Source organism: Pholis gunnellus (assembly GCF_910591455.1).
Source record: "Pholis gunnellus genome assembly, chromosome: 21".
NCBI lineage: Eukaryota > Metazoa > Chordata > Actinopteri > Perciformes > Pholidae > Pholis > Pholis gunnellus.
The window spans coordinates 15,093,560-15,112,298 of record NC_136548.1 but is presented as its reverse complement, the minus strand read 5'-3'; the positions used below and the strand labels follow the sequence as shown (position 1 = coordinate 15,112,298).

General features: G+C 42.8%; 1 protein-coding gene across 5 annotated transcripts; it reads left to right on the top strand.

Moving 5' to 3' along the window:
• Window positions 1-54: 54 nt before the first annotated feature.
• On the top strand, window positions 55-18,604 carry qki2 (QKI, KH domain containing, RNA binding 2). 5 transcript variants are annotated; one of them, XM_079183192.1, is made up of 9 exons: window positions 55-553; window positions 2,893-3,041; window positions 4,176-4,292; window positions 10,528-10,671; window positions 12,376-12,463; window positions 12,680-12,964; window positions 13,830-13,853; window positions 14,507-14,581; window positions 16,601-18,604. In XM_079183192.1, exons 1-9 carry the CDS (start codon window positions 412-414, stop codon window positions 16,621-16,623), a joined length of 1,047 nt encoding a protein of 348 aa, XP_079039318.1. In that variant the 5' UTR covers window positions 55-411; the 3' UTR covers window positions 16,624-18,604. The 5 variants fall into 5 exon arrangements, with proteins under 5 accessions (XP_079039318.1, XP_079039317.1, XP_079039320.1 ...); XM_079183191.1 differs by having other exon boundaries at window positions 14,504-14,581; XM_079183194.1 differs by lacking the exon at window positions 13,830-13,853 and having other exon boundaries at window positions 56-553.
• The last annotated feature ends 135 nt before the right edge of the window (window positions 18,605-18,739 follow it).

The following is an 18,739-nucleotide window of genomic DNA, read 5'->3' as shown; positions in this document are numbered from 1 at the left end:
CACCGGGCGGACACTAGCGGAGCAGCCGGGGCGGAGGAGACCAGTTGATGGGTGATTGTTTATTTTAGTGCGTGGAGTCATTTGAAGTGTCGCCTGAAGTCTCACAAAAGAGCCAAACTCCACTCCAAAAAGGAACTTTTTCAAACTCTGGAGAGAGTTGGACACAGGGGGGGGGGGGGGAGAGAAAAGAAGGGCACGCAGACGAAACGTTAACCGAAGGACAGTCGGTTTAACCGGAGCCGATATTTGAATTTGATCAGCTAACAGAGAGGCCGGTGGAAACCCCTGGGGTCCTCGCATCGCTTGTGTCGGAGCGCGCGTGTGCGTGTGTGTGTGTGTGTTTTGGGTGAATTTCCCCACAAGTTTCTCCACTAACGTCAGCTAGGTCACTTTATTGTAGAAGCTAAAGCCATGGTCGGAGAGACAGAGGTGAAGGAGAGACCCAAGTCCAACCCGGACTACCTGATGCAGCTGATGAACGACAGGAAGGTGATGAGCTCCCTGCCCAACTTCAGCGGCATCTTTACGCATCTGGAGCGGCTGCTGGATGAAGGTAACTCGGCTTCAGTTTGGGTGTTTTAACCCCCGTCACTGAAGACTCTAAGCACTTGTCAAACAAATGTCATCCCATCAAACACTGAGATATGCTAATGATGAATTATTAAATACCCACATTGTATTTATGTTGCTTTACACTGAACTCCTTAATAGAGATGTGGTTGTAAATTAAAAATGAGCGTGTGAATTGGATGTTTGCTTTACTTCAAGTCACATTTTAATTTTGTTGAGAGCGACAGATGAGCACACACACACACACACACACACACACACACACACCCACACACACACACACCCACACACACACACACACACACAGTTGGTGATGGGAACAAACAGACAGTTGTTAGTCTTTCCCAGTGACCTAATGCGCAGGCTTATGTGAATGCTGCAGCCCATCCCTGAGCAGGAACGAGAGCGTGTCACTTTGTAAAATATTTGATTTGAGGCTGCGTACATGCTGTCTGTACAACTTATCAGTGCACTTCACTTGTTGATATCTTACGATTGTTTCAAGCACTTCAGAAATAACAGACTGGCATCGTTGCGAAAAAAAAAAAAAAAAGTTTCAAAGTGGCATCTTATTTTTTAAGTGCACGCTTTTTTTTTTAATGTCAGTTCCCACATGTTCCCGAGGCCTGTTGTCGCTGCTGTTGTTGCACATCAGGATCACCGAGGTCCTGACTTTGTGCTCTGTGACAAGTCTCATGACGCAGCAAGGTTGTTCTTATAGGAGACGACCTCTGCAGGCTGACAAATGGGTCAACCTCACATCTCTGGTCGTGTTCATGTAGAAGACTGACAGCCGGGCACATTCATCCCTCACCCACGATAATGTGACACCCTCGGTTAGAATGAAAGGCATTGTACCGTGCTCGTCTTTCAGCCGGGCTGTATCTCCTGCCTGAGTAATGTGGACAAGGGCACAGCACCAAAAAAGTTTGTGCCGGGTAATAAGAAAGCCTGCCAGTCACACATACTGTCAGGGTGCATGTTTGTGGCATATTCGGAAACACTCCGGTGGAGTCCGGTCTATATATAAACCAATGACAGGTTGAAGTGTTAAGATAAGGCCTGCTACAGCGTCCACCCCCCCCCTCCTGTTGTCTCTCTTTCCTTCAACTCTCTTGTTCTTCTTTCACTTCTCAATTTCCTCCCTGTTTTAGCTGAAGTGTGACAAAAGCCCTGCTTGGCTGTGCAGATTTGTTTGTGTGTGTGTGTGTGTGTGTGTTTTAATTGTCACTTTTGGTCTGTAACAGGTCAGAGGGGGTTATTAGAGGATCATCATTGTCCCTGTAGCTGTGGCTTTAATTATAGGATCCTACTGTAGTTATTATGGTCAGACTTATCACTCTCAGAGCGGGGAGACATGCCTGTCAGCCTGCTTAGGTCAGATGATATTTGTGCCTCGGGGCAGTTATTCTGCAGTGTGTGTGTGTGTGCGTGTGTGTGTGTGTGTGTGTGTGTGAGAGAGTTCAAGCCGGGTGTCTGTGTGTATGTGTTGCATATGTTTGTGTAGTGCAGTAGTCAGTTATTATTGTGCTAGCGTGTCATTACAAAGGCATCAAAGGCTAACGTTGGCCATTGAGACAACACTAAACAAGCAGACAGGCAGACAAACATAGTCTCATTTATGTTTGTGCTTCTGCACCAAACCTAAGACAAGAACTGGATCGTTCAAGTCATTTTTGCTGCTTTTTCCAGTGTGCTTTTCTGTGGTTTATATCATTCATTTGAAGCTGTCAAAAACTCTGGAAAAATGTTATATACCAGAAGATGTATCAGTTAATCAAGAACATGGTGTGTAAATAGATTTTTTGTGGTTGTTGAATAACTGTCCTGTACTAGAACTTCATAAAAACGTGTGGGTAAAGTAGGTCACTTTGACCCCCACTGACATGTATGTTTTTCCTTGTGTTATTTACAGAGTGAGATGGGGAGCAATGTGCGCACGTGTGTGTGTGTGTGTGTGTGTGTGTGTGTGTGTGTGTGTGTGTGTGTGTGTGTGTGTGTGTGTGTTAAACACAGTTGGAGAAAGAAATAGAAAGACAGAAATTGTCAGTAATAGAGGAGGCCTGATTGCAAAGCAGTCAGTGGTTAGATTCTACATTGTGGTGCAGAATGCTTGTGACTGTCTCCCTGCCTCCCTGTCTGTCCGTCCTAATTGTCTGTCTGCTGTCACACTCAGAGCCTCCCGTAATCCTGGTGACCGTGACTCATCGTCCTAAGAAATAGACGGTCTGAGGAAACGTGACACTTGCGGTTGCTCCTCTACACTTTCAGGGACGCCTTCAGTTAAACTTTGCTCCCTCTTTCTCTGTCTCTGTCTCCCAGAAATCGGCAGGGTACGCAAGGACATGTACAACGACACAGTGAACGGTGGCATGTTCAACGGGCGGGACATGGAGGAGCTTCCCGAAGCTGTCGGCCCCGTCGCTCAGCTGCAGGAGAAGCTCTACGTGCCTGTCAAAGAGTACCCCGACGTGAGTGGACGAATCCATGACATGTGACCTTTTAGAAGAGTTTCTGTTTACTTTGTCACTTTATCTCCTCGTATAGTTGCAGAGGGGCTGCCAGAGGGTCAGTGAGGCTTTTAATCATAGCTTTACATTTGATCTACAAGCTGATTTCATTCTGAGATCATCTGTGCTCACACCCAATGATGTAATCTAGACTTGATCAATAATAAACCCCGGCCAGTGTTTCCAATAAGATACAAAAATCCTGATTTACAGTAGTATTTTAAGATTCTGATTTTTTTTTCTCAAAAGGGCAATATTCCCTTACTTCCTGATTACGTACGATTACACCGTAAATATTTACACCACTCTTAAAAAGGTGGATGAAGTCTTTCCCCCAAATATAAAGACAAGTGCACCGCGGTCAGTGAAGGGACCAGTACGCCGCTGCTCCCGCCAAGTACAGTTAAGCGCTTCGATATGAGTTGCGTTGATCCCCATGCTCACATGATTTTCTCCACGCATCAGCTCGCCAATCACCGAACACAATGACAGGCTGTCCTCACTCACATGACAGGAGGCTAACAGGACACACACTGGAAAACGGTTGAGATCAGGGTTAAATTTAGAGAGAGGTTCCTCTATCTGGATTTGCGGCCGTGTCTCGGAGAGACTCTGGGGTCGCGGCTGAGCCCGGAGCGAATATGTTGCAACTGAAGATAACATGAGGTCAAACTTAAGTAGAGTTAGAAAAGTAGGAAGAGGCTGGACAAATGCTATGAGAGACAAACGCTAGAGACAGAGGGACAGTGGCAAGGAAACAAACACAATCACACACACACACACACACACACACTCACACACTCACAGAGGGGCAGCTGTCTAGTTAATCACTCAGTCTTAGTGACAGATAAGGTTAAGAGAACGGCGCTGTCCTGTTATGCCACCAGCACCAGCCAGCACCCGTATAATGAGCTATTTTTGTCTCTCTTAGTAACACATCACAGATGCACAAACATTGACACGCAGCACATGCAAATACACACACATTGTAAAAAAAGACCGTCTGAGAATGTGCTGTGAAATATGTCTGTCTTGCTTCAGGCCTTTTTTTTTTTACTATCATGTGTGTGTTTTTTTTGTTGCTCTTTTGCGTAGTTTAACTTTGTCGGGAGGATCCTGGGCCCACGTGGACTGACGGCCAAACAACTGGAGGCAGAGACCGGATGCAAGATTATGGTGCGAGGAAAGGGCTCCATGAGAGACAAGAAGAAGGTAAAAAAAACACTCACAAAAACACACAAGACACACACTTTCATTGGCAGGGTCATTTGTATGGCTCTGTGACAGGCCGTGAGAATTAGTTTGCATACGCACATCGCATTTATTTTTACGATTAGTTTGCAATTCGTGAGAGAGTTAAAAGAGAAGATTGGTCCCACTTTTATGTTTGTATGCTAAATATGAAGCTGCAGCCATGAGTTAGCTTAGCTTAGCATAAACACGGAATCTGGGGGAAACAGCTAGCCCGGCTAATCCTCAAAGTCTTGTTTTAGGTTAAAGAAATAATCCCACACATAACCAAGGTTAAAACACGACATGTCATTTTTACACTGCAGTTTAACTCTAAGGAGTTAAATTTGTGCACTCTCGCTGTTTCTCCGTTTCCAGTCTTAATGCTAAGCTAAGATAACTCTGGGTGTAGGTTCATATTCATTGTACAGATATGACACTGGGGTCAATCTTTTCATCTAACTCTTAAGGCCTTCTTCGCACACTAAGTCCATATTTATCATATGCGTTTTTTAAATCTGTCATCCGATAAAAATCATTACGCACAGAAACCTTCCACACTGAGTCCAAATGGTTTTCATTGTTCTATCCATTGTTAAATTCACAATACAAGACAAACTGAATTAATTGCGTCGGTGCAATGGATAGCGCTAGTCCCAAACAGGGCTAATAAATGAACAACATTAGCAAGAAGTTAGCTGCTTAAGGCACAATCACTACTGTCGAATCCTTCGTACATTGTTTGTTCTGCAATCACTTTCCTACGATATTTAAATTCTGCATTTCTGTTCTTTACTTTGTTTGTTGTAAAGGCCTTTGTGCTGTGAGACAAACGAACAAAGGGAATCTGTGGATGTAGCTCCTCACTTATCAGATTCCATTTTGGAGGATGACATTTGCATTTACGGTGTCTCTGAGTGGTCAAACAACTCTGACGGATGAGGAGAAAACACAGACGATCAAATCTGTTGCAAAAACTTTTAATGGCGCGAAGACGAAAGCGAATAAGCATATTTCACAAAATGTCAAACTATTCCTTTAAATAGCTTTTTTAGCCATTGGTTACCATTCATTTTAGCATGGTCTAGAAAGTCGGCTTGCTCCGTCATGCTGAACATCATGTGTACTTTCAATACTGTCGAAGTTATTATTGATTAGGACATGATGTTTGGATGCACATTTGAGAGGACTTTCAGCAGCTTTGAAATAAATAGATTCCAATAGCATTCATGATTTGCTTTGGAAAATGTTAGCTAGTGAAATGGAGTCTATGTGACTGAAAAAATATTTTTTAGCTTGTGGTCCTTAATTTACCAAAAACACAGATCGATCTGTTTCTCTTTCTCTCTCTCTTTGCCCGCCCGTCCATCCGCCCTCCTTCCTATCCATCCATCCAGCCATTCGTCTGTCTTTCTATCCATCTATCTATATATCTGTGTATCCCTCCATCCATCCGTCCAACCAACCCTTCTCTCAAAATTAGTTTTTGGTTGTCAGTTTTTCTGTCCTGGTGTTCGGTCCATCTGTTCCCCCTTCCTCTCCCCTGGTGTCTGCTGTTGGACGGAGTCGGCACAAGCTTTCCAAACGGCAGGTGGAGCAAGTCCAGCATTCCTCCCCCTCCCCTTGTTTCTCTCTCTCCAGAACATTCCCAACCCCGCACGCCCCTCAGAGAAAGAGAGAGACGCACAGACACACACAGAGACAGAGAGGAAGGAAAACAGAGACACAGTGGGAGGCAACGGGGGAGAAGGGAGAAAGATGTTGACTTTTGGTGTTTTTCAAAATGATACATCTCACTTGACAAAACATCCACAGAGGATAGAATGTCCCAGCACGCAATACTGAGTTAAAAGACTTCATGATTTCTGTTTTAACTTGTGCTACGACTAACAGTTATTAGGGCCCGAGCCACCGACAACGTCGGGCCGGCGAAGGCCCTATTGAAATTGTAGGCGTTATTATTATTCTTCTTTTTATTTTTGCACTTTGGGAGTATTTTGGGGGTACTTGCGCTGCATGAAAACTCACCAAATTTGGCAGACTTGTCAGGTCTGGCGAAAATAGAGGTGTGATATAGGTGACATAAATGTGTGTAAAAAAATGGCTCTCTAGCGCCCCCTACAAAGCGGACCGGCGACGCCCCTCGGCCAGTTTGTCCGATTGACTTGAAATTCAACACACATGTCCTAATCCACTAGATCTAAAAAAAAGCCTCTCAGACCCCGAAAATGCGCATACTTAAATTTTCCGCCATTTTGAATTTAGTGAAAAACACATCTTTGCCAACTCCTCCCACACGCTGGCTCCGATTGCTACCAAAATTGCTGTGGATCATAATTGGATGTAGATCACTCAGATTTATGAAAAGCTTTTTGATATCTCTTTGCGTTGAGAAGATATGGACCAATGAACTTCCTAAGGGCGTGGCTTAATATCAATACACATAACTTCTCAACCCATTGTCGAAAATTCACGAAACTTTCAGCATATGTGCCCATCGCATACCGCAACATACCCTAAGATTTTTGTTGCATTCAACCAATAGGGGGCGCTACAGTAAACCCGCAAAGTTGTGTTTTTTGGCACTTTTCGCATTTTGCAGCCTTCGTATTTTAACGAACTCCTCCTAGAGCATTTATGCGATCGACTTCATATTTGTTCAGGGTGCTCTTAAGACCTTTGTGATTAAAAATTATTAAAAGCTAGCGCTTTCGTCGAAGAACCTTGACGTGGCGTGGCGGCCATTTTCCATCATTTTTCTGAAAAATCAAGTTGTTATAACTCCAAGGTACATAATCCAATCCACACAAAACTTCTTGTGCATGATGCCACTTCAAGCCTGAACAAAGTTGAATTGAAAAAAATTAAATAACTCATAGCGCCACCTACTGGCTGAAGGAAATGTCATATTTTATACTTTTCTTTATTCCTCCTAGCCAGGTGACCCGATTAGTCTCAAAATCGGTAAGGATAGTCTTAGGACATTGATGAAGAGCCATCATAAGTATTGTGTGTTTTCGTTGAACGCTGTTGCCGTGGCGACGCATCGTTCGCCATGCAAAATTGAAGTTCTTATAACTCCAAGGTACATTATCCAATTTGCACAAAACTTCTTGTGCATGATGCCACTTCAAGCTTGAACATACCTGATTTGAAAAAATTCAAAAAACTCATAGCGCCACCTACTGGCTGAAGGAAATTTGTTTCAGTAGGTTAGGATGCTCAAAAATTCAAGGCACTTTGCACAAGTGTCAAAGGCATCAGAAGAAATATATGGAATGATTTTTGGCCTTGTCCGTTTTAAATTGCCTCTGTAGCGCCCCCTACAATATTTCAAAAGAGCAGCCCCGGCGCTACGTTTGAGATACATGTACGAAACTTGGTAGGCACATGTATCCTGTGAAGACTTAAAAATAAGTCTCTTGGCACCATGCTCTAAAACCTACCGAAGTCGGCCATTTTGATTTTGGTGTCATTTTTCCATAGCATAGTAGGTTAGGATATTCAAAAATTCATGGCACTTTGCACATGTGTCAAAGGCATCGGAAGAAATATGTGGTACGATTTTTGGCCTTGTCCGTTTTAAATTGCCTCTGTAGCGCCCCCTACAATATTTCAAAAGAGCAGCCCCGGCGCTACGTTTGAGCTACACGTACGAAACTCGGTAGGCGCGCGTATCCTGCGGAGACTTAAAAATAAGTCTCTTGGCACCGTGCTCTAAAACCTACCAGAAGTCGGCCATTTTGATTTCGGTGTCATTTTTCCTCAGCATAGTACTATTTGCAAAGCATCGTTTCCGGCATCGGGCGGTCCCACGCGGGATCGACGACGTCTCGCTCGCGGACGCGCAGTCCAGCGGTCGCGGACGTTCTCCGACGCGCAGGCCGGAGTCCGCCGCGAGCCCCGACGCGCAAGGGAGGCGAGGGCCCGTTCATCACTGCTCGCAGTTTTAATTTTTATTTGAATGAGTTTTGTGATTAAAATGAGAGTTCAGGCTATAAAATGACACAACTGGAAGGAAAGGCTCTGCATTTGGGGAAATATGTGTATTTGAGTTCCATGAGAAGATTGACCACACTTTCATTCTCCCTTTCTGCTATCAGGAGGAGATGCTTAGCTTAGCTTAGCATAAAGGCTGGAAACAAGGGGGGAAACAGCTGGTCTGGCTAGAAAGTCACTCCGCCTTGCCAAGAAATAGTTCCAGCGCATAAAGGTCAGGTTATGGTCAAACACAGATAGTTCTTACGACGTAATGTCCAACCACAATGGCAATTAAAGTGTTTATAGTTGTTCTGAACGACCTCACCCGAAGGTGGAGTGAAACGCCTGCTGTCAATGAGATGTAATATCGTTAAAATAAGGGGATAACTGCACTATTTCAGTCTGTCATGGAAAACATGCACAACGTTGCTCTTGTTTGTACACATAAAAAGTGACAGAAATAGTTGTATAATTATAAAAAAAGAGATTTGGAGCAAAGTTCAAACCCAGCTCACCTCAGCGGAGCCAATCACATATTCACACCCACACCGATAACAATTATCGGTATCGGAAAGTGATTGGAGACAGCTGAGGTTGGAAAGCTGTGAGGGAGCGGGTTTCTGAAGCTATTCGACCATCTGACAAAGAGTTCTGTAAAAACATACTGGCTGCTGAACCCCCTAGAAAACCACAACAGGTTTACAAGATTAAATAAACATTATATACTTTTCTAATTAGTGAGCTAATTTTGTAACCATTGGACCGAACAAAGTGAGCTGTTTCCAGTCTCTATGCTCAGCTTCCTCATATTCATAGCACATAGATATGAGAGTGGTACTGATATTCTCCTTTAACTCTCAGCAACAAAACAAGGAAACATATGTCCAAAAATGTCCTTTGAGCACAGCGGTGCTTTGAGCTAATCGCTAACGTCAGAAATGACAATGCTAACATGCTGATGTTTAGCAGGTAATGTTTACCGTGGAAAGCATCTTACTTTAGCGAATTAGCATGCTAACGTTTACTAATTATCACTGAACACAGTAAAGCTAAGGCCATAAGTTTTGCAGCTATTTAATTATAAATGAAAGTAGTGGACAAATTGAAATGTTGATCCAGTTCAGGATCACCAGAGTTATGAAGATTCATCCTCTGAGAACCATGAACGTGTAATCAACATTTCATGAAAACCCATTTAATAATTACTAGTTAATAATTATTAGTCAGTCTGGACCGAAGTAGTAGAATGACCGACAGACAACGTCATTATAGAGCCCCTGGAGTTATTGTGCCTCAAAATAATAACTAATGTATCACATAAGCCCAAACAGACTTTCTTCAAATTCTTTATTTGTCTGGTGAACTTGAAGAAACATGAAGAAACCAAATATTGCAATAATCTGATAAGCAGCGGATCTAGCTTGGGTTTGGAATTGTTTTCTAACTATTTGGAACACAAAGTTATCCAAACCTTCAGGAGACCAACACACACGACCAGCAACAGGGTTCATAATCTGGTATTTCTACTTACGAAATGGTTATTATTGTTATTTAATCAACATCAGAATATTTAATTTATTTATTTGACATGGACAATGCGCAGATTATTTAGCTGTACCAGAGTTAGCTATACTGATTTACATCTTCAGGACAAGAAACAGATAAAAACACCTCTATTAAGAAAATGAACACTGTAAAAAGACAACGTATATTCACTATACAACAACAACATTAAGGAAGCACAACAGCAACCACCAGATTTCACAAAATGAAGACACATCATGTGTTTGCGTTCAGGCCTACATTTAAAATAGTAAGGCTGCAGCACTGTCTTATTCATTTGGTACTGAGCTCCAAAGGTTTATCAATGACTGGACCATATGTTCGGCACTCAGTGTCAGTGAGAGATTAAAGAAGGGAATAGATAAGATAAAAAATGGTGTGATTTGGGGGAGTGCCTTCAATGAAATGCAACTCCAAACTTCTGTAACCACCACAGAGCAAAATTGGTTATTTTGCGAGTTTGATAACGCTTCCAAAGCTGCATTGCACGACCTTGAGCCTCGAGTGTGTGTGTGTGTGTGTGTGTGTCTCTGTGTGTGTGTGTGTGTGTAGTTTGAGGCTGATCCAAAAGCCGAGCCAAACAAGAAGAATAGTGAAATCCTGTTCCCTCTGCACCGGTAATGGACCGAGCTTGTGTGGCGCATTCAAACGGAGCTTTTAAAATGTTTTTCAGGAGGAGATGAACCGAGGGAAGCCCAACTGGGAGCACCTCAGCGAGGACCTCCACGTCCTGATCACAGTGGAGGACACACACAACCGGGCCAAGATCAAACTCCAGCGGGCCATCAACGAGGTCAAGAAACTTCTCGTGCCAGCTGTGAGTATCAGCCCGTAAACCCCTTTGGACGCCAAATATTATGGTCTGGACTGACGGAAAAAAACTGCGTGTGACTGGATGAGAGTTCTCTGTGTTGGTATGCATGGAAGGGGGGAAGGGGATTGTCAGTCCAAAAAACTGTGTGTTTGTGTCTTTTTTGTGTTTTTTTGTGTGTCTCTGTGTGTATGAGAGAGTATGTGTAAGGGGTTAGGGTAATTAGGGAACACGTATAAAGGGGTTTCCATGGTAACCCCGGGTTGTTTGAAAGGCTGAGGGAATGAATGGAGAGTCTGTTCACTTGTTCTCCCCACTCCATCACTCCTTTCACTCGTTCACAACTCACTTCATTCCCAACTACTGGCTACAGTATTCCTTTTTCGCCCTGTTTTTTTTTTTTTTGTTGTCCACACAAGGGGACATTTTGATTGCACTCCTCAACATTTCTCACATTCTCCAGCCCACCTACACCCCCCACCCCCACCCCCCCACAGAGATACATACATGCATAAACGTGCACAAACATGACGACAAACAAGAAACACACTGCACATAGATACACACACACACACACACACACATACTCTAAAACATCCTGTTTTACACACAAGCACGAACGCACATATTTAGAAAATCACAAGGCTCCTTCCTTTTTTTTTCTTCTGCATTATTTGCAACAATAGAAACACACTGAAAAGACCAGCAGGGGGATTTCTATTGCGGCAATCAGCCGTCACTTCCACTCTAATCACAGCACGGTATCAGCAAACCCTCGAAGTTTAAGGATGTAAGACGTGGCTGCAGGCAATCAGGAGCTGAACACCTGTTCACTTCTGTTTGTAAATCTGTGTGCGTGTGCAGGGTTAAGTTAATGATATGTCTTAGTTTAACCCAGCCGACCTGGCTTTTCGACTGTAAATCAGTCAAGCTTTTCACCGAGCTGTAACTGGAGCTAAGAAGTTAAATATGTCCCGTATGGTGGAGCGGCTGTGTACAAAGTCTGGTCATCTTTGTTTCAGTCTATGTTATTGTTAAGGGTGGGAATCTCTCCCTATCTCACAATTCCATTCAAAATCAGTCCTTGATTCAGTACATAGGAATGCTAATTTCAGGATCTGCGCCAGTCTTCTGTGCGCTAATGATGGCACAAAAGTGTGTATAAGATTATGTTTTTATATTAGAAAAACTTATATCAACTGATTGCAGTCATGTAAATACACACCTAAGACAACAAATTTACATTTATTCATGCTAAACCTGAACAAATAAAGATGTTTTATTTCTATCAATATCTTATTGACTTTAAGAATAACAATTCAAGTGCTACAAAAACTAAAAATGCTGCCTGTACATAAATAAAATTGGTAGGCCAACTTCAAAAGATAATTCTACTCAAAATAACACTTTAAAACTAAGTTTTGAGGGATATTCCAACAAATCACAGAATAATCCTTGACACAACTTTGACTTGGTGTGTAGAATAACTGTTTGTTTATAGAAAGAAACTGTTTTGGAGGTTCCTAATCAATTCGAAATATAAGAATAAAGGAATCGTGATTTTTGCAAACAAAAAACGTTTCCCTCTTGCATCATAATTAGTGTTCCGCATACTGTAACATTTGCTGACTTTTTGAACCAGACGCCCACAGAAGTTAATTCATTCACAGTCCTGGCTAAGTGAGCTGATTGTGCTGCTCTGCTCTGTAGGCTGAGGGGGAGGACAACCTGAAGAAAATGCAGTTGATGGAGCTGGCCATTCTCAATGGGACCTACAGAGACGCCAATGTCAAGACGCGTAAGGATGACATCATAGTTAACTTGTGGAGGAGGGTTGGTGGGTGACAAAGGAGGGGTCTCGGTACAGGAGTCCACTGTATATATGAACAATGCCTCTGTTTCTCCTGTTAAATAGACTGTTTGTCCTCTCCTCTTCTCCCCTGTCTATTGTATGTGTGTGCTTGCTTGTGGGTGTGCGCATACTTGCGTTATTGTATGCTCGTGTGCCGCACAGTCACCGCCGGCTTCCCACTCGGGACACCTCAGGCGCCTCGGATCATCACAGGCCCGACGCCCATCCTGCCTCCTTCCCTGCGCAACGCCGCCCCCGTCAACACGCAGACCATCATGCCTCTGATTCGTCAGATCCAGAGCTCCGCCCTCATGCAGGGAGGCAATCCGCACCAGACGCTGATGCAGCAAGGGCCCGAATCTGGAATCATCTACACGCCCTACGAGTATCCGTACACACTCACGCCCTCCATATTGGAATACCCGATTGACTCAACTGGAGTTTTAGGTATTTGGAGATCAAACGTTCATCAGTTCTTATAGAGTCAATGGATGTATTATGAGAACTGGATAGCGGACTCCAGTGAAAGTTGCTCAGCAATCGCGTACGTCAAAAATCCCCTTTGTTAGTCTCTGTCGCCGCCCACTTGTCCCATAGACGACAACTTTAGACGACAAATTGCTTTTTGCGCCACAGTAAAGTTCTGCACTTGAACATGGCTTATACAGTACCTGCGTCTATGAAGGTGTGTTCAAACCGTCTTATTGCCTTAACTCTTTTAACTCATTAACTCTTCATTTATGCAGTCATGCTATTAATTGACTCGACTCAACCCTACAGTCTATATACACAAAAGTCTGGTAATGACAAATTTGAGAGCCGAGTTTCATCCATTGCCAACTGCCTGCGAGGCTGAAGCCACACGTTGGCTTTCCTTTTGTAAATGATCTCTTTTATACGAGAGTAGAGTAGTTAACACAGTCACATACAAGCTCACACACAATTCATTTACACAATGAACATATTGCACTACAGGACAGGACCCTGAGAAGACATGAAAGACGAGAAGTGTGCATTTGGGCTTGAAAAACATGACGTGCATGCACGTGGAGGACAGTTACTGACTGAGAACAAAACTGAGAAATTCCTTTGCAAGGTGCTTTTGAAATCTCAACAGCCCGAACGCGACCAAAAACCTGACGTTTTTTGTCATCGACGGGTTAGGAAGCAGAACTCGCGGCCACAAGATTCTTTTTTCTTCTGCTGCATTACCACGGTTCTCCACTGGGACAAATTGGCATCCATATCCAGCTCTTGTAATACATCCGCAACATATATAGAAGAATGCTGAAGCTCATTGCTGGGCTAACAGTCCCTTCTTCCTGTGTTTTTGCAGGTATGGCTTTCCCAACCAAAGGCTAAGCGATAGCAACCCTTCCTAGCACACACACGGACTGGCTTGCAGAGACCCCCCCCCCCGCCCCCCACCCACCCCCCAACACATACTTGTCCCACAGAGCAAACACTCAAAGTTTGCTCATACTTTAGGATGACAGATTCCTCGACAGTCATTCTGTAGTCAAGTGTCCATTCCTGTTCATTTCCTCCTTGTATTAGCAGACTAGTGTTGTGGTGTGACAGCTATTTAACTTCTTTTAATAGTTCAGCTTCTGCTTGTAATTTTAACACATTTTAGTGAACCGATAGATATTTTAGCGCCGCTGTTTGTGATTTAATATATGTTAAAGCTTATTTTAATCACAGAGCTATAGAGTGACTTTGCTTACAGCCGATGTTGAATCTACTAGTGAAGCTTCGTAAGAAATTAGTGGTTTGGATTAATATTTTCTTTAGAGAACAGAAGACCACGAAACAACAAGAACTCTGTCTCTTAGAAGTGAGATGTTTTGATTTACTTTCACCCTCAGCCTTGAACACTTTGTAGATTCCTGGTTTCACTGATGTTGGTGCCATGAGTGGACTGTTTGATGTCTTTCTGATGAGTAACCTTCTGTGTTCTGTTTTGGCGATGTCAATGGCTGTTAGCAGGTGCCATGACCACTAAGGTACGACGCTACGACAAGAGAATCCATCCTTACCAAAGGGTAGTGACCCCAGACAGAGGTTAGTTAGCTCACCAGCCACTTTATGTGTATGTGTATGTGTGTGTGTTAGTGTGCGTGCATGCAGACCAATGGACCAATTTCAGTTTACATGCGTCTGTAATACGGCATGCCTTAAAACGGGAAAAATAACTGCATCGGGCGAAAAGGTCACACGCTGACACGGCATCGGCGTAAAATGTGAAAGGTATTTGTTGCAGTGAAAGTGAAATAAGTGAGCAGATTGGGAGGAACCATGTGAATGGTGACAGCTGCAGCGGTTATCTTCGCTCGCCTGGTAGATAAACTGGACGGCTTGCAGGCCGGGACCCTCTCAATTAGAATGGATCGCTCCGTTCATGTGACTCGATCCTTGTGACTCTGGATTTGAAGTCCTCTCTCAGAACCGTCTGTGGGGTTGTTTTTTTTCGTTGTTGTTTTTATCTCTTCACTACTACTTTTGACCCGACAAAATAACTGTGGGAAATTTTATTTATACCCAACTTCATTCCAGTAGATTTCCACAAATGTTTTTTTAATTAAATCCTGTGTTGTGCCCAATGATTATATGACACTTAAAGTAACAGTGATTGTCTTTTCTCTGAAGGTCATTCAATTCAATATGATCTTCTCTTTACTACTAAAACACAGCGTGTGATAACTACTGAAGTCTGTGTTACAAGCTCTTTTGTATGAAATACTGTTGTTTTGGTCTTATCAGTCGCCCACTGGACTTTATCATTGGGGCTGTTTACATCTTTCATATATTTCCTAGCCAGAGGGGTGCTGTTACCATGTATTTAGCTGCAAAATAAATTTGTATATAGGGATTTTAAGGATTTAAGTGCTTATACGAAGCTTATGGAACAAGATTGCTTTGGAAATACTTGTAGTATTTTTTTTTAGTTTTTTTTAGTTTGTAAAATTTTATTTTTGTTTTTACGATACGCTTTTTATAGATGAAGTGTCTCCATGTAAACTTCAAACTTTTGTTCAAGGTGTGTAGCTACTACTGTTTTAGTCACCGCGAAAGGTGGCAATGAAGGCAGTGTTTTGCTCTGTCTATTTAACATGAGGTGACCTTCTCGATTCACAGGCCTCGTGACTGTTTTATGCAATAGAAATGGACTAGCTAGCTACATTATATGTGTGTGTGTGTGTGTGTGTATGTGTGTGTATTTGTGTGTGTGCGTGTGTGTGCGTGTGTGTGTGTGTGTGAGAGCGGTGGTGCTCTTGTTGTACACGATGGACAAAAAACACTAAAAGGCAATAAAGATGACTATTGAAAAAAAATCTCTAAAGACAACCAAAGCCTCTAAATTCTTGTAGTTAGTCTGTCTATTGTTAAATTGTTTCTTAAGTCCCTCTAAAATCACCATCTCTTAACCTCTCATCGCTATCTCTTATGGTGCCTCTTTGCTTAGTCATTAGGTGCTCTTCTAATACTTCATAGCAAATAGATCAAACCATAATCAATAATCAGTTAATCACAACTGTTAATCACCCTGATTTTACGCCTGCTGCTAAACAATAGCTGGACTTGTCAGCAAGTGAAAGTATATCTGAGGCCCAGACACTGTTCTGTGGACATAAAGGTCACTCTCTCACCCACATGAAACCATGCTGTCTCTCTCTCTCTGTCCATGGTTTCACTGTCTGTCTGTGCTAGACGTAGTCCGGCTAGCACGAGTAGTATCACTATAGCAGCGGCCACTCGACAGGAGGGGCATCTCCGAAAGCTTAACCCCGCGAACACCTTCATGAGCGCACGAGAGCATCGCTAACCAGCCATTCCTCGCGTCACCGCCCGGTGGTTGATGCGAGTCCTCCTGAATGGTTATGCAGGGCTCATGAAGGTGTTGTGCAGCTCGTAGGTAGCGCCCCTCCTGCTGTGTGACTGCAGTAGATCTGCCTTGTTGTCATCCTGACGCCACTAGCTGACACTAATCTCTCTTCTATCTTTTTTTCTTTTTATGTCCCCTTTTATGTGCCCTTTTTGTTTCCTTTCCACGTCTGTCCGTCTGTGTCTGTCTAACTCTAGCTGCCACGGCAACTAACCCATGACCCCTTGACCTTCTGACCTTTCCGCCCACTGATGACCCGCCCATCTCTGCCCGCTGGCGTGCTCATTGGCCCGCGGCCCCCGTCACTCCCCCAGCTCAGCCAACCAGACCAGCACATTGGGAACATCCCGGCTGCTTCTGTCTAACCAGCCAACCAGACGACAGCGATCATGGGAATAGACCTCAGGACCCCGCCCATCACCAAGTCCTAACCTAAACTTTACCAAACGTGCCTTCCACTCCAAAAGCCCAACGCCAGTCTTAGCATGTTTTACAACCAGTCCAAATCCCCAATCTGTATCAGCTGTTGCATAACCAGTAGACTTAAATGGGGCCAGGCCCGAAACTGGTGACCAATCCCTGGCTGTGCCCAACTGTCAATCTGAGCTGCCCTCCCCTCAGTCCATGTGATGCAATAATAATGACTCTTATTAATAACATGGTAACTATACTGATAATAATGGTACTTATCCAGCGCAGAAACCCTCCATAAACACTAAAACTAAATGAGATATGTTGATATTTTGAAACATCTTTCCTCTTCGGGCACCTCTTACTTCACTTTTCTGCACACTCTTTCAGGGGAACGGCTATTTTCAGGGCCGACCATTTCAATTAATTTATACGGTCAAAGTTGGTGTTGTGATAACGATATATTAACACACTTTCCCTTCACTTGTAACACCAACAGGTGGTTGCAGTGATGTGTTTAAAATGTCACTCGTCTTATTTTGTGAATCTGTTCCGAGATTTCCAATTCTCCCTGACACGTTGGAACAAGGAAAACAAAACAACAAAAAAGTGAAAGCAACAGGTGCTCGGTAAGGAAACAAGAACAAACTGGAATCCAAAATGCCAAAGTATCTTTTGATTTTTTCTTAATAAGTAAAGTTTCCCAATACTGAGTCAACATATGCAGTGTAAATGCCAAGTCTGTACGGTGCAGATCCGCACACACAGAAAGAAGGTTGCACTTCTTTTGTCTAAATCGAGAGGACTTGCACAACGATGCCTTTGCCTTTTTCACACTACAGTATTGTATGAGCTTGAACAACAGTGCCTTTATTTATTTGAGAGCAATGGAACAATGTTGCACCTAAATCTTTTGCTACCACATCGTGGGTTTGTGCCCAGCATGAAATTATGTCCTTTGGGTTTATGCAGATTAATTGTAATCATCTGCATTTGATGTCTTTACACCCATAACTCTTCTCAATTCAGATTTTAGTGCCAAAAAAAGTTGAAAAAAAGTGGGTCATTTGAATTGGAAGTGTTGCGCAGTGTTGAAGCTACCGTGTCTGAAATGTATATGTGAGGTTCGGATACCTCGAGAGAACAGTGTTATATTTTATCTATTTTTTGTGTTTGTTTGTTTGATTGTTTTGTTGGAGATGAAGTCGTCCATATCTTTATTTCTGCATGAGTATCCTCCTATTCAGAAGGTGTGGTACAGTTAAACACACACATACACACAAACCAACTGATGCCTTGACTTAAAAAAAAAAAGAAGAAAAAAAATCATGGAGCCGTAACATCTGTAACAAGTTTATAATGTATTTTTATATTCTATTTTGTACCTGAAAATAACATTAAATGACCTTTTCAGATAAGAACATTATGCCTTATTACGGAGAGTAATTGGATGAATATAACTACCCTTCGTGTGTCATTGGTAATCAATGTCCTGATATACTGGAGTCTCTGATGTCCTCTGTATTAACTTGAGCCTTTGAGATCAACATTGCTTGCCCTCTGTGCCTTTTGTATACTATGAGTGTGACAATTAACAGTGTAGTACAACATTAATATACTCTTCAGTGCCAAGGTTACTAACTGTTACCACTTCTGTGATTATTAACCACTTTAATGGTATCTGTCTCTGCTTTGGATTCCTTTTAAAAAAAAAACAACAAATTACATGTGTGTCTAAAAGAAATGAAAAGAACGATATGTGTTGAACTATGAACGTTTTAACTTTTCAAGTGAGCAGGAATAACTCTTTGTACACTATTAAACTCATAGTTGTTAAACTAACAAACTTTGTTGCTTTTTCTCTGTAGCACTTAATTATGCAAATCAGCTTCCTTTCTGCATACTAATCACCAAACAGGCCTAAG

Coding starts and splice junctions, on each gene's coding strand:
- qki2 (XM_079183191.1), top strand. CDS start 412: ATGGTCGGAGAGACAGAGGTGAAGGAGAGACCCAAGTCCAACCCGGAC. Junction 554..2,892: donor GGAGCGGCTGCTGGATGAAG/GTAACTCGGCTT, acceptor TCTGTCTCCCAG/AAATCGGCAGGGTACGCAAG. Junction 13,854..14,503: donor TTCTTCCTGTGTTTTTGCAG/GTATGGCTTTCC, acceptor AATGGCTGTTAG/CAGGTGCCATGACCACTAAG.